Source organism: Vulpes vulpes, chromosome 14, assembly GCF_048418805.1.
Source record: "Vulpes vulpes isolate BD-2025 chromosome 14, VulVul3, whole genome shotgun sequence".
NCBI lineage: Eukaryota > Metazoa > Chordata > Mammalia > Carnivora > Canidae > Vulpes > Vulpes vulpes.
This window is the reverse complement of record NC_132793.1, coordinates 122,946,292-122,962,506: the sequence shown is the minus strand read 5'-3', so window position 1 is coordinate 122,962,506 and position 16,215 is coordinate 122,946,292. Positions and strand designations below refer to the sequence as shown.

The following is a 16,215-nucleotide window of genomic DNA, read 5'->3' as shown; positions in this document are numbered from 1 at the left end:
TATTCATATGGATTTTATGTTGCATGGCAGAAAGACCCCACCTAATGTAACAGGGAGATAAATATGGGTAGGGAGAGTTTAGTTAATGCAGAACCTACCTCTCAGGGTTAGAATCAAAACAAGTTAGTATGTATGAAAGAGCTTTGTAAAAAGCAATTTTTCAAACAAGTATCACATGATGGAACAAGAGAGAAGAGGATGTTTAAAGGTACTGTATTTAAGATTAATGTCATGAAGAGGAAACTATTTGGCAATCATAAAACGAAAAGAAAACATTTGACTTAGAAACATGAATTAATCTACAAAATTTTATTAAGCAAGTTACCTCACTTTCATCTACTTTGCGTGGTATGCATAGTGCTTGCAAAACAATGTGAGTGTTTAGAAGGTTGTAAGAGGCAGACTGATCAAAAATACATTAAACAGATTTGGAAGGGGGTGGATATAAAGTTAGAATGTCTGAGTCATGAAAACATCAGATAGCAATTTCAGCAAGGTGTAACTTTATTTAAAACCAAGCTGCTGTGAATTCCATCATGCCACAGACACCTCTGAATCAACAGCCTCTGTTGGCAAATTGTTATGCTGACAAATTCTCACATACACCAAAACTTTCCATTTTGTAAACAAGTACGTGGGTTCCTGATGGGTCCAGCTTATATCCTGAGCTGGAACCTTGGAAAGCAGAGTCCTCATTTGAGGGGACCTGTATAATCCATTCCTCATATTAGCAAAATAGATTCAAACATTTATCCCCCAAATCTGAGAGCCACTTTGAACATTAATGTAATATTGAATTTGATACCCTCTTTCAAGTCTGGGAAACACAAAAACACATCATTGGCTCCATTGGCTAGATTTCCCGAGATAGAGTAGTACAGCGTGATAATTTGGTCATCTTTGTAACACTAGGGGCTCTATTTTCACTCCTATCCATATGGACGAATATAGAGCGCTGGTCCAGAAGAATCCAGGATATTTGATGTACAGAAAAGTGAGTATACATGTAGACAAATACAGGTTAGGTGATGGATCTTCCTTCTGCTGGGTCAGAGTCAGTCACAGGGGTTCTGGTTGTGTGCTTTACGATCCCAACCCTGCCTTTTAAGCAGGATGAAACGGCCAAGTGATACAACCGTGCAGAGGAGTGAAAAATCACCTCCACTGCAGGGAAGGGAAGTGAGGTATGTTTGCCTAACACAGACTTTGGACAGGGCAACCTGCACATACATCACAAAAGGTGATGTATGCACATCATAAACGGTATACAAGGGACAGCAGTGTCCAGAAAGGGACAAGTAGAAATATTAGAGATGTCGGGCCCTGGCCCAAGATCTAGCGGGATTAAAAGAAGCTTACAGGTGCTCAGTGTATCAATATATTAGATTAAGTTTCCTTCCTTCCTGTTTTATAAAACTGCTTTGTGAGAGGGGCATTTTCACTTATCAAGGGGAGTTGGATTCCAGGACTACAACATTGCTCCAGCTCTGAGTATGAAGAACCTGGCAGTGATTGCACCCTTGAACCAGCCCCTTGTTTTTATCAAAGGCTGGGACCATTATTTCGTAGAGATCAGATGTCTTTCTGTGGTCCTCTGTCCTGCTAACTGGGATGAGTATGGGAGGATGGTATTCCTTGATCACAAGCTTGGTTCCAAGCCCATCTTCGTGCACGTTTATCTTCTAATTTCTAAATGCTTTAAACTTTCCAGTCAATTGTGAGGATGATACGGGTTTACCTGTGGTCCTAGAAGGAAACAATAGAAGCCAGAGAAAACCGGAATTTGGAAGTCTTTGTCATACAATCAACATCCTGCGGGTTGGAAGAGTCTAGTCCTGTGTGATCTTGTAGATATAGATCTTCCCTCACGTATGGAAAGCAGAAGTGATAACCAGCCTTCCACACCTGTGAACACAGGCCTGCACACCTATTTTCCAGGTTACTAAAGGTGTTAGCTAGGGCCAGCCCCAGGCAAAATTAGAGAACCTAAGAGGTTTGTCGCAAGGAGACCTGAGATAGGAGCCACAGTACCTGGATCCCCAATGCAGCATTAATTAGTTATATGACCCTAAACAGCCCTTTCTCTTTTTTGAGCCTTGGTTTTCTCATGTATAAAATGGGAGTAATAATAACACATTCAATATTTGAAGAGGAGAAAATGTAACGTTTTTAAACAGATCTAAAAACGAAACAGTCTCCAAGCTCTATGTCAGGGCCTGCCTTCCACATTCAAGCTCCTTCCCTTCTCCTTCCAGTTTCTTTCTTTCTCTCTCTCTCCCCCCACTGGCATAGCCAACAGTGCCTCAAGGCGGGAAATAAATCTAGTTAATTCCTAATAAAGTGTTAGTGCCATGGTTGACACTCCCCTTATGCCACTTTCATGCTAATGAATGAATTTCTGGTTTTAGAATGTCGGATGTTAGCAAGAGACAGATTGCTTCTAAGAAGGTAGGAGAGGGACATGTGTGCGCGCACACCTGTATGGAAAACGGAGGTGGCTGATCAGGTGTCCTTAGATAGAAACCTCTCTAATAACCCAAAGACAGCATTTGGCTCTATCTATGCAAAGCTGGCTGTGCAGGGAGCCCTTTAAAACACTGGCCCACAGAAAATGTGAAATTCTCTCTCCTCTGCATCCTTGGTCTGCAGTGACACTGGCAGATGCTAAACTTCGGCCTGTCTAGAACAGTTAATTAGGTTATAGAGGCTGCCAAAAATCCCAAAGTCATCCTAAGAAAGTGCAACACTTGGAGATGTGAAGCAAAGGTCAGAAGACACAAACACTAATCTGATTTTTAAGAGAAACCACCAAATGGATGGGGAGGGAGAAAGGAAAGAAACAGGTCTCTGACAGTCTGGCAACTTCTTATCAGTTTCTAATAAACAACTTGGAGATTAGGCATAAAGTGGTCCTGGCTCTTTTCTCCAGTAATAAATACTGCATATTTATAAAGGCTGATACTGTCATAGATACTGTATATTCATAACCTGGTCCGGAACGCTCTGTCCATACCTCCTGGGACATCGGGAACTCTCTCAGAGACCTCCTTCCCGCTGAAGGATGTTCCCACCTGGGAGTAATAAGGCTGGAGAGGGAAAGGAGATAATTTGCTAAATGGAATCAGTTGAACAAATGCCTGGGCATGTGCAAGGCTCCTTTATTGGTTGCATCAAATTATGACAGAGTAAGAACGGCTGACTGCCCCCTGGTTCTCAGTAGTGGAGAGGCAGCCTTAAAAACCCAGAGACCCAATTCTTCCAAAAGGTTACCCCACAAAGCATGTGCTGGGAATGGGGTGGGGTCAGAAAAGAAAACAGCAGTGCGTGGGACTTCACTGCCACCAGCAGGCCAGGAGGAGGTCAGGAGCTGCCTACGGCAGAAGCCCCAGGTCGGGGGAGAGAAGACTTGCAGCCCGGCTGCCTTCACCCTGTGCCCAGCCACCTCCTTGCCAATCTCAAAGATTCGTAAAAGCTGTTCTTCCTCTCTCAGACAGGAGTTCCTGCCCCAGAGCTCCAAATGCGGGCTCTGGAGACCAGATTGCAGTTAAGGATCCAAACACGTCCTGCTCCCTTCCCCCAGCCCCACGTTACAATCACACTTTTAGCCTACGAGGTCCTCCTTCGCGTCCTGGAGCTGGCCCGAGCTCGGCAGGTGCGGCGGGCGCGCCCCTGGGCCCCGCGGTGGAGCGGACCCTCGCGCTCCCGCCCCAGCTCCAGGGAAGCGCAGGCCGCGTCCGGCCACGTCGGATCGGCGCCAGGCGGGGCCCACTCGCGCCTCGGCATCGCCTCGGAACGGCGGCCCGAGGCCCAGTCTGAGCTCTGGCGCCGCGTCCTCAGTCCCGGGCCACCTGCGCCAGGCGGGACCTTGCGCGCCCCCCGCCCCCCGGAGCCCCAGACACCTGCCGGGCGGGGCAGGAGGGACCCCCCCCCCCCCGAGCCTGGGGACCTCGGGGAGGCTTCCCGCCGAGATCCGCTCTTGGAAAGGTTCCGCGACCACGCGGCGAGGAGCACGTGAGCGGCGCGGCGCGGCTATAAGAACCCCCGCGCGGCCGAGCGCGAGGCTGGCGGAGCCGCGGGCGGCGGGCGGCGGGCGGCGGGGACGCTCCCTGCGGGCCGCTCGGACCCTCGGGGGCCGCCTTCGGGCGCGCGTGTAACTTCGAGGCGGGAGTCGCCGGCACGCAGGCGCGCGCTCCCCAGGATGCTCGGGGCTCGTCGGAGCCCCGGGAGAGTCGGCGGGGTCGGCGGGGTCGCGGGCTAGTCGCCTGCCTGCCCGCCCCCCGGCGCGGAGCCCGCCGCGGGCGCCCGGGACCGTCCCCGGAGGCGCCCCGGAGCCCATGGGCAGCCCGAGCCCCGCGCGCCCCCGCGCCCGCCGCCCTTGGAGCCGCGGCTGAGCCCCGCGCCCGCGCCCCGCGCCCCGCGCCCCGCGCCCGCGCCCCGCCGGAGCAGGTGTCCGCACGGGCGGGCCGCCCTCCGCGGACAAAGTTTGGCGGCGGCTTCCGCTCGGTCCCCGCCGCCGCGGACTCCCGGTGCCCCCGCGGCGGGCGCGGGCGGGGACATGGGCGCGGGCGCTTCTCCGCGCGCGTAGCCGCCGCCAGGCTGAGCGCCCTCCGGCCGCGCGCTGAGCCCCGGGGGCGGCCCGGGGGCCCGGGGTCCGCATGGCCGCTGCGCGCCGGCCCCAGCCCCAGCCCCAGCCCCAGCCCCAGCCCCAGCCCCGGCCCCAGCTGTGCGCCCCGGAGCTCGCCGGCGGCGCCTCGGGCTCGGGGCGGCTCTGAGCCGTTCCGCGGGGGCGCGGGCAGGAACCGAGACCAGGCGGCGGCGGCGGCGGCGGCGGCGGCTCCTCCCGAGGGCGATGTGGCCGGCAGGTGCGGGCACCAGGCTGCCCTGTCCCCGGGACTCTGCGCTGCGGCGGGCGGCTTTCTGCGGGAACCTCTCCGCGCTGCCCACTCACCTCGTGCCCGCCGGCCGAAGCGTGCGGGTCTTCATCAGCGCCAACCCCGAAGGTGAGCCCCGGCGCCCGGGCCCGTCCGTCCGTCCCGCGGCGCCGCAGCCACTCGCGCCCCCCCACCCCTGCTCGGGCCCCGCGCCCTCGGCCTCCCCCGGGGCCCCCAGCGGCGCGCCCCTCCCCGGCCCGGGTTGCTCCTCCAGCGCGAGCTCAGAGCTCAGAGGCCGAGCGGCCGACGCTCCTGCAGGCTCCTCCTGCCGCCGGCCGCCCTCTCCGGCAGCGGGTTCCTCCCCGGGGTCTCGCCAGCGCGACCGGTGCGCGCTCCGGCCCCGAGGGAGGGCTCCCCGCTCCTGCCGCCCGTCCCCGGCGGGGCGGCGGAGGGAGCCCGGGGTTCCCTGGCACCCGCACCCCGAGGGGCCGCGGAGGCTGAGCGGGGACCGGCCGCGAGGCCCCGGGCTGGGCGCGCGCTGGCCTCGGGGAGGCGCGCCCGGGGTGGGCTCGTCCCCGCGGCGGGACCCGGGCAGGCGCCAGACGCAAGCCTGGGGGGTCTGTTGCATTCACAAACCACCGCTGGGTGGGTCGTGCCCCACCCCACCCCCCACCCCCCATCCCCTTTTTTGTTTTGCTCCGCACCGCCTTTGAGTTCTAGGACTCGAACGGTAACTTTCGTTACTTAGCAAGTGCAGGGCAAGGAGGAGGCATTGGGCTTAAACTGGGTGAGACTGCAGGAATTGCTCCTTTCGAGACAAAATAAACGTTCGGCCCGCAAGAGAAGTCTGTAGGGGACTTTCTGAGGCTCTAACAGAAAAGGAAAAGGGGAAGTTAACAGTCATGAGATGCAGTCGTTTGCAAAAACCCAAGACTTGGTTGCTTGTGAAAAGCAGTTAGGACTACAAAGAGTAATTTTCTGAGCTAGGTGTAAGAAAGGAAGCTCAGGTGAAGTTTACTTATGACAAGGGGATTGAGGAAAGGAGTTTGATGGCTCACAGGAATTCTAGAAGGAATATATACTTTTGAGATGGGGGTACGACTGTCCTATAAAGTTTACAGCTCACTTTCACGGAATTGAATACTTCAGGAAGGCATTTAGGAAACTACTGTGCACTCTTTTAATATCCTCTTAAAATCTCAGGGATGGAAAAAAAAAAATCTCAGGGATGTCTTCCAGGATTTTAACTTAAATCTGACTAAAGAAAACCATGGAGATGTGCAGCCTATTTAAAGGGTATGAAAATCTGCAACTTACGGGTTCAGTGTTTTTGCTTCTTTTATGGGGTGCTGAAACATTTTATAGGTGGTTGAGAGAATTGTGTTAGAAAATGTTTAGTCTTAAAATTTTCAGTTCTAAGCTTAAAAGAAATCTCATGGGAAGTGTTTAAGTCTGCTGATGTAAAACCAGCTGAATTTCTGGTTTTCTTTAAATGTGTTGCTTCAAAGGAATGTGAGAATTTTAATATGATCAATAATTTTCCCTTTAAACTTGTATTTCCTTTAAATAAAAAACGATCATGAATTTAAGTCAGCTGAATATTGAATTAATATTTAAGATTAATGTCATTTTTCTTAAGCTTGTACATGATTCTTCAAAGTTTCAAGTTTCTTTAAAGTTTTACCATATATTAATCTTTGAGCAAACAGGAGGAGGGAGGCATGAACGGTTTATGTCTCCTGATCACCATTTGAGCTGGAGAGCTTGCTCATTGATCCAAAAGGACCAGAAATGTGACTTCTACCTAAGAAGTTGAAATAGGGGCAGCATCTCAAATTTTATTCAAGTTGGAGAGTCGAGGGTATATTGAATAGAAGAGACAGAGATGGGTGGTTTTTTTTTTTTTTTTTTTTTTGGACTTGTACATGAAACCTTGCAATCTTGGTAAATGCTCTATCAGAGGCAGCCCTTTACCACAACATTTTTATGGATGCAGTTCAGGAAGCAAATGGTTGTGTTTTGGTTTGATCCAGTATTAGATTCTTGGCCAATACCCAAGAGCCTCTCCACTGTCCAATTAAGACAAAGAACATTATGTCATGCTTTTCTTTACAAGTGGAAATCAATTGATGTTCTAAATAAAAGATGCTTTGTGTTGAATTCCTAGCAATATGTTTAAGAATCCAGCAAGGGTCTCCCTTAGATTATTGCATTAATAGGTATTGTTTTAAAAGGCTCCTATGGACTTTACCTATCAGTAGTAAAGGTAATATATGTCTTTTGAATGTAAAAATTACTTTCTCAAATGTTAGCTCATTCAGTATTCTAATTTTGATTTCCATCGTCAAATCCTGGGAGGATGGTGGGCCAGAGGCTGTTCTCCCTGTTTTACAGATAAGGAAACTAAGGCTGTGCCTGGGGAAGCTACTTGCCTGCACTCCTATAGCAGAGTGAAACAAGGTGAAGCCCCTTCAGGGGACTCAGAACCTCCCTCTTGATACTCTTTGGCCCAGCCTAGGTTCCTGCCAGATTTCTGTGAAGTATCTTATCCCTACATGGACAAGACAATCAGCTGGATCCAGTGGATGAGTGTTTTTCTTACTCTTGAATCCTGACAGCCAGAGCTGATAGCAGGAAGGGACCATGGCTGGCTGCCCTGACCCACTTCACCTATACCAAAAGGTAGTATTAAGGGTATTCAAGGAAATTTCAGAATGTTCTGGACTCTAATGGACTTGTTCCTGTCCAGAAGTTTATCTACATCTGGCCAATCCCTACCACATTAAAGGCACTGGAGAAGAACCAGTGTGTGTCAGGGTGGGGGGGCAGGAGGGGTGATGGGAGGATGGGAATAGCGTTTTACCGGATTCTCTTACATAAATAGGCAATGGACTTCATCTAGTCCCACCTTCCACACAACATAGAAATTTCCATCTGTGGCATCTGTATTAATCCTTGGAAGTCTTCTTGTCATTTAGCCACTGTCTCTCTGCCAGGATGGCACTTACACCTTCTTGAAACAATGATTCTAAAACACATATAAAATCTTCCACTGTGATTAGCCTTAATTGTTCTGTGAATATGCAAGAGGAGAGGAGCCAGCACAATTCTCTCCCTATGTTGAAATTCACTAGGGCCTAATAAGTAATCTCTTTGCCTCAATTCTTTTTTTTTTTTTTTCTCCTTTCTTTGCCTCAATTCTTAATCAGTTTAAAACAAAGTAAGTCTTAGCTTGGGCTGCTGCAACAAAATACCATAGACTAAGTGCCTTTCGCAGCAAAATACTATAGACTAAGTGGCTTTGGCAGCTTATTCCTCACCGTTCTGGAGACTGGAAAGGCCAAGATTGAGGTGTGGGCAGGTTTGGTTCCTGGTAAGGGGCCACTTTCTGGTTTGCAGTTGACCATCTTCCCACATGTGTCCTCACATGGCAAAAGACACAAGCTCTGGTTTTCTTTTTCTTTAGAAAAGATGCTAATCCCAGGACATCTGGGTGTTTGAGCATCTGCCTTTGGCTCAGGGCGTGATCCCAGGGTCCTGGGATGGAGTCCTCCGTCAGGCTCCATGCATGGAGCCTGCTTCTCCCTCTGCCTGTGTCTCCGCCTCTCTCTGTCTCTCATGAATAAATAAATAAAATCTTTAAAAACCATTTTTTTAAAAAAGGATACTAATCCCATAATGGAGGCCCCACCCTAAAGACCTCTTCTAAACCTAATTACCTCCCAAAGGTCCCACCTCTGACTACCCTCATATTAGCTGTTAGGGCTTCAACCTATGAAAGGGGGAGGGGCAGAAACATCAAGTCCATAACCTTCTGCCCCTGCATACCCCCAACAAATTCATGTCCTTGGTGCATGCAGATTCTGTTCATTCCCTCCCAACAACTCCAAAATTCTTGACCTGTTCCAGCAACAACACTAAAGTCTATACCCGACAGTTTCCTCTAAATACAATCTAAATTTGCTATGGGTGGAACTCCAGATATGACTTATCCTAAGGCAGAATTCTTTCCTGCTGTGAACCTGTGCTATGAAACCAGCAACATTATGTGCTTCCAAAATGGGATGGTGGGACAGGCATAGGGTTAGCGTTCTCATTCCAAAGAAAGATGAAGGGTCCCAAGTAAGTTCAAAACCTAGCAAGACAAATACCATTTGGTCTTCGGTCTTAAGGCTCTTGGAATAAACCTCTTGGTTTTGAAGCTCTGCCTTCCATACCCCCTGGGGTGGCAGTTCCACTTTTGTAACTCTCTGGGGAAGGAGTGGCCCACTGAGACTCCAAGAGGCTTTGGACCCATCCCATCTGCCCTGTTGAAGCCCTGGTGATACCTTCCCCCAACCTTTATACCAAGGAGGCAGCCCTGATCTCCAGACCTCCTATGGGATCATTCTTCCTTTGTCTTGAAGAATCACACATATGCTGATGAATAGCCAAATCACCTAGTCCTACAGGATCTAAGAAGTCTGTTGGCCTTCCTTCCTTTGAAACGGTCTCTGTCTTCCTCAGTGCCAGCTGACCTTGTTTATATGGGTATAAACCATACTAATTTCCTCATCAAATGGTTGGTCAGCCATACCCTTGGTGTTCCTTTCAGAACAAGCTTTGTCTTTTTTTTTTTTTTTTTGTAATAGGGATAAGCTGAGCGTTTTCCAGATCTTTAAGTTCTGATTCTTTTTTGCTTAATTCCATTCTCAATTCCTCCCCTTGCCCCCCACCCCCTAAGCACTCAGGAGGAACCAAGCCACCCCTTTATCCAGCTGCATGGCTTACAAGGACTACCTTCCACAAAACACTAGAGCACAGTTCAGCTACATTGGTTACTCCTTTACAACACTCCCCTTCCGTCTGTTGTGCAATAACACATCAATGGCCATATTCTTCTGCTCACGATTTCTGTATTTTCTAAGAAGATAGAAGCTTTCTCCACTTTCCTTTCTGAGCCCTCCACAGAATTGCCATTAACTGTCTCTTCGTGGCAATCTTGGCATTTCCTAGCAGGCACCTCCAGGCTCTACCCATTACCCTGTTCCAAAGCAGTTTTCAGATGTTTAGGTATTTGTTACAGCTGCATCCACTTCTTGGGACCAAAATCTGTCTTCATTTCATAGAGTTGCCATAATATTTCGCACAAAGTGGGCTTTAAAGAAAAGAAATTTATGATCTCATGAAACTGGAGCTAAAAGTCCAAAAACAAGGTGTCAGCAGGGTCATGGCTCTCAGGAAGAGTCCTTCCTGGTCTCTTTCTAGCGTCAGTAGCTTCTGGTGGTCCTTGATGTACCTTGGCTTGTAGCTTTGTCACCCCAGGTCTTCCTCCATGGTCACAGGGAAGGAGGTCATGTCATGTGGTGGAAAGAGAATTGTATCTTGTCCTCCTTTTATAAAGATAGTAATCCCATCATGGAGGCCCCACCCTCATGACCTTGTCCATACCTAATTACCTCCCCAAGGTCTCACCTCAGGATACCATCACTTTTGGGGTTGGGGCTTCAACATATGAAATTAGGGGAACATAACCATTGACTCTATAACAGGTAAAGTCTAATATAGAAAGAAGGCTGTGTGATGCCTTTATTACTGCTAAACGCTGATGCAAGCCCATATTCCTTTGACATCTTTTGGGCCAGATGTGATTTTGGAATTCCATATTTTTTAGGCTTTGGAAGAAAATGGTGCATGTGCTGTTGATTATTTAGGGTCTGGGGTAACACCCCATAAAAAAATATGAATATGTCTATGAGGAAACTTTATTCTACATCAGTGTTCTACTTTCTGCAGTGCTGGAAGGTTTTTATCTGCATTGTCCTATATGGTAGCACGAGTTAAATCGGGCTGTTAAGGCTTTGAAATGTGGCTGGTATGACTAAGAATCTGAATTTGTAGTAGAGTATCTAATTTAAATGTAAATAGGTACAATGAGGCTACTGGCTACCATAGGCAACAGAGCTCTAAGTGGAGAAACCAGGACTTTACCTGTAGTTTCATGTCTGTTAAGGTCAGGTTTTGGTGACTCGGGTCACTTAAGGTTTTGCTGCCAGATGAACTGGGGAAAATTTTTTGTCTTCAGTGCTTTGAGGATTTTGGAAGTGCAGGTAAGGACTGTGGACCTGTCTGAGGGGGGAATATGGCTTTTTCCTTTAGGCAAGTAGGGTTTTCTAGTACTGAACCTCAGGATTCCTTGAACTTACTACCCCCACCCCCACCCCAGTCACTCAGCAATGCACAGGGCGTAAACCTGTCCCTTCCCCCAACTGCTGGACAAAGTTGACCCTTTTACTATTGAAGACATGGAGGAGCAGAGAAGAATGACAGGTTCACTTACAAGAGAGAACGAAGGGCCTGGGCCATTTGTGTTCAGATTTTCCTTCCAAATGCATCCCTCTGATTAAGACACTTCCCCCTGAGAAGTACATAATGGCCCTGTCCAGAGCTACTGTGCTCCTGGATTTCCCTCTGTGTGTTGGGAGACATTGGAGAAAAAGATGCTTCCTGACACCTATTTTTGCACATTTTCCTCACCCAGTCTGATTTGTGCACTGGTCATCTTTGAGAATCATGCACATCTGTCCACAGCATTAATGATCAGATGCCTTTCCCATTTCCACTTAGACTTTGTCCTCTGCATGTCTTTGTATCTTCCTGAACTCTCTCCTCTATACCTTTGGGTCTTGGTAGGAAAGCTTGTTCTCCATTTTGGCACAAGCCACAGTAAAGAGAGAAGTATTTTCCCTACATTGCTGCAACCAGTATGTATTTTACTGTAGCTTTTGCTCCAAGGCACTAGACAGAAAGATGTGCATCAAGAAATTCATACAGAAGCTGTGACTACTCTTCACTGTGTTCCTCTTACCTTCCCTATAATGCTAATTATTTCTAAGACTCCCAGTTTTTTTTTTCATAGTTTTGTGAGTAATTAGAAAAAATACAATTAACACAGCAAACTCATATCTATATGGGGGTGTGTGTGTATACACACACACATACACACAGCTGTTTGATGCCTCAGAAACATTTTTAAGAGTTAAGAGTCTTAAAGAATATACTGAACCGTTATCCTATGATAAGTGCACATAGAACACTTATAATGCGTTCTGAAATTGTTATTCAGGCAGCAGAAAATGCTAGATACAGGTGCAGACTGCGTAGCCGGACTGCCTGCGTTTGCCTCCTCAATTCACCATTTGATGCTGTGGTTCTTTAGCAGGTTGCTTAGTTACTCTTTTCTCAGTTTTCTAATCTGTAGAAGAGAACCACAGGAGTGCCTGCCTTGCAGGGTCATTGAATGAATATTGTAAAGCGCTTAGAATAGTGCTGGGCACATAGTAAACATGAAATCCGTGTTTGCATTTATTATCCTTATTATCTTCATTACTAGTTTCTGCTGTGATCCAGACACTGTGCAGGTATGGAAAGATTAAAAAGGCATTTCCTGCCCTCGAGGAAAAGCAGTTGTAGGGGCATATCAGTTAGAATTCCATAGTAAAACCAGAACCACTCCAGATTCTTCAGGGATCCCAGCAGTCCCAAAACTCATTGTAAGGATCCAGTCAGTGAGTAAAAGGGTCAGCACTGGGCATTTAGGTCACCTTGCCAAAGCCGTCCCCTGGAGGGCTGGAAACTGTAGAAGCCACTGCCAGTTATCCTTGCTGCATACTGGGTAGCTGGCCAGATTCTACAAACACGCACATCTGCTGAAACCACACGTCAGCCACCACAACTCACGGCAGAAGAACTTCCCCTGTGCCCTTGCTGCCCAGGCCTCATGCAGACACGCCCCCTGGCAGAACCAGAATTGCCCCTGGACCCTTGCGGCAGGTAAGTCTGGGAACTTCCAGACTTCCAGCCCTTATACCGCAGGGAGCGAATGACAGGAAGTGCTAATGGATACTCAACACCAAGAAACAGTATCTAGTCCAGGGAGAAGGAGGCACACGTCGACTTACTCAACCAGGAAATATTCATGAAGCACCTCCTCCATGTGGAGGACCGTTCTGGTGCTTAGCATACAGCAGTGACAAAACAGGCAGGTCTCTGTACTCGTGCAGTTGACGTAAATAGTGAATGTGTTGAGTACCATGCTAAAGATATGAGCATGGCATTAAAGAGACAGGAGGCGTAGCCAGCATGGAGCTCAGAATGCGGGTTGGGAGGCTCCCCAGAGGACCAAAGAGAGCCAGGTGTAAACACTCTCCTACATGGTAATCAAATATGAGGCAAAACGATGAGGAGATCTCTGCAGGATATAGAAAGAGATGATCATTATTCAATGAAGAGCTTTTATCCCTGCAAACAAGAGAGTGGAGCTGATGTCTTGAGGTGATACTACCACTTGTCCCTTAAAGGTGGCTCATTCAGAATGACATGTGAAAGAAAGCAGGGCTTGGAGTGTAGAGTACACTCTACAAATAGATTGTGACTTTATGGTTTAGTAAGTCATCTACAGCTCTTTTAAAAATCCTGTCACACTGTAGCCATGACACCATTTGCTGTTTTAAAGGGTGTGTGGCAAATTTGCATTTTATTTGTTTCAGTTGTCTGCAGCTTATTTGTTGTTAACCTATTTGTTCCGGTTCTCACAGTTCTGTACCTGCCTGGGAATTGGAACAGGGCTTGGCCTGCAGAAAACAAGTAGCTCTGTTCCACTGAGCCATTGGCTCCAGTGGCTCAGTTGACTGCGTTCAGCTCAGCCTGGGTGGAACTGAGCTGGAAGGTTCAAGGCGGCTGCACTCCTTTGGCACCTAAGGTGTCCTCCATGAGGGCTTGCTCTCCGGCTTTTCTTGTCATTCAGGAATCTAGCCCAGGATTCATTGTAGGGGATTGGCTACTCTAAAGAAAGGAAATGGCAGCCAGCAGGCCTCTTTAGTCCCTGGAAGTCCTAGGATGTCATTTTCCCTGTGTTCTTTCTCTGCAAGTCCTAGGCTAGCCCAGATTCAGAGGGAGGGGAAATAGACCTTTGTATGAGGAGAGGCAGGTGCATATGGGGGGAAGGGAATTAATGGTAGCCAACTTTGAAAGCTACCAAAACTCCAGTTATATTGTGTAGTTTCTTTGGCCTTTGTCATAATTAGGTTAAAGGAGAAAATGCATGAAAAGTGAGGAAACTAGTGGTCTGGCACATAGCAAGTGCCCAACAGTGTTAACAGTTGTGACGATCACAGTTGAGTTTTGACTCCATCCACAGTACTCTTCTAGAACCTTCCGTATTCTAATCTGAGAAGAACCAGAGTCTGCAAATAGGTAAAAATACCACCATCTTTACTAGAAAGGTAATAATGGAGAGTATTTTTTGTGCTGCCTAATACTAGACATCAGAATTAGACATTCTTCGACCCCCACACTGGTAGGGATTGGCCTCCAGGGTGGGGTCTGCTCCAAAAAACATTGAGCCTGGGGAAGAGAGTATGACCCATACTCTGTGTGGACGGGTCAGTTCCTGGTGGAAGGAGTGAGTAGGTGGGCTGAGCTTGCCTGGTTTACTTTTCCCATATTTTCAGTCAAATAAGTCATCCTTTCAACCCTCTCATCCCCATTCCAGGAAGGGATCTCATGCTCCAGAAGAAACCCTCAGTTAGAGGAAGAAGCTGAGGTTTCTCCCCTACCCTGAATATTTACCTATTTCAGTTTTAACATTTGTACACAGTGAGATCCTTTAATTACCAAAGATCATTTACATCATGTATCTAGGTTGACATAACCCAAATTCTATCACAGCCAATATCTGATACAAGGGAAGACAGTAAGCTATAAGGTGTGACATAGTTTGTATGCAGTAATAGGAACTACATCAGCTATCAGTGTCAGCTTCATTAGGTAAGGGCTTCACAAGGCCTTGGGAAAAGTCACTTCATCTCTCTAGAAATAGTAAGTTGTTTTAAACCACTAAGTTTTGATACTGGGTAGTTTGATACACAACAATAGACAACTGAAAAAAATAAAGTACACCCTTGCAAACACCCTTTAAAATGGCAAATGACACAATTCCTACAGTGTAACGGGAATGCATCTACAGGGTAATTGGGATTGATAAAGTAGGCTCAGAGTTCTTTTCAACCCAAAACATCCTAGAAGTTTTGTCCTTCATGGTCATGTGATTTAAATCAATGTAAAACTTGGAAGTAGTTCAACAATATACATACATGCTGAGTTATAGACAGTCACTCTAGAAGAAAGTCTGGTGCTCCTAACTAAAAAACAGACACCTTCATATTGCTTCTTCAGAGCTTCCTCTTTCATCCTATTTTTTATTGAAATCAAACAGGATTCATTCTGCAAATTAAAGTAAGTAGGCTAATGTGGAATTAGAAAAAGGATCTGTGGTAGGAAGTTAATAAAAGGATAGAAACTACAGCTTTGGATGCAATTCAAAGGGAATAATACTCATTTCTAATGAAATGCTTCCTGGAAATCTCATTTTCAATCCAAAATATTTCCTTGGCTTTAACATGGGTACACTCAAAACAAAGAGCAAAGCCCAGATGCCAGGTGTCTTGTTCCAAGAGTGATGACAGTCTAACTCAGAAATGAAACCGCAAAATTAGAAGGAGGTCTTTCATAATGCTTAATCTGATCCATTATGGATAGTGTCAGAGAGATTCTTGCCGCTGAATAGATTCCCTTCAGAATTTATTCTAAGCATCACTGGCAGTATTTATTAGATCCCCATTGTGTACAGCTGAACTCCTCTCACTAGTTCTTGTGGACGGGGACAGAGAAAGTACAAGATTCGTGCTACCTTCATTCTTTAAGTTCCTGCAGCTAGGAGGCAGGACAAGCACAGCTACCAGAAACACACTGTGGATGATTCCAAAGGCCACTTGGAATAATTAGAATTCAACTGTGGTGTCCGATATCCCAGTCAGGCACAAGCTGGTCAAATTTAGTCAAAAGGGAAAGACTGGGTCGTGTCAAATATAAGATCTAGACCTCGGTACCGTCGTGGAGTGGCTGCTGGGAAAACTGGGCCAGCTGTCAATGATGAGAACAAGTCTAGATCCAAAAGGACGGTGCGGTTTTTGAAGAGAAATCATTTGTTACCATAGAGTTGAGCAAAGAAGCTTAGTGAGCACATGTATGCTGAAATTCAATTTCCTCAAGTGTCAGAAACTTAGAGGAGTTTACACAGATAATAACTGGAGGGGTTTGGGCGGGTGGAAAGTATGAAAGTAGAGGGAGAGTTTGGGCACAGGACTGCCATCCTGAGATAGGAAGTGTGTGGGGAGGGAGTAGGGGTGGCAAGAAGCATCTGGCAAAACCAAGGCAGGATCCCAGCCCCTAGTCATAAGGTGGGACTGAGGTCCTGGGACAAGGTGCAGGCTCCTGTTGGGACCAGAACCCAAGGCCAAGGCTA

At 47.6% G+C, this 16,215-nt stretch overlaps 1 protein-coding gene across 3 annotated transcripts in view; it reads left to right on the top strand.

Moving 5' to 3' along the window:
- The first annotated feature begins 4,704 nt into the window (after positions 1–4,704).
- Positions 4,705–16,215, top strand: part of NWD2 (NACHT and WD repeat domain containing 2) — a 174,063-nt gene continuing 162,552 nt past the window's right edge. For 2 of the 3 annotated variants that reach the window (XR_011997212.1, XM_072737906.1), the window contains exon 1: positions 4,705–5,000. Coding sequence is in view for 1 of the 3 variants with exons in the window: in XM_072737906.1 (XP_072594007.1) it covers positions 4,850–5,000 (151 nt within the window). In the remaining 2 variants the exon portion in view is untranslated. The remainder of the gene's footprint in view (positions 5,001–16,215) is intronic. The other variant, XM_072737907.1, reaches the window with a different exon arrangement.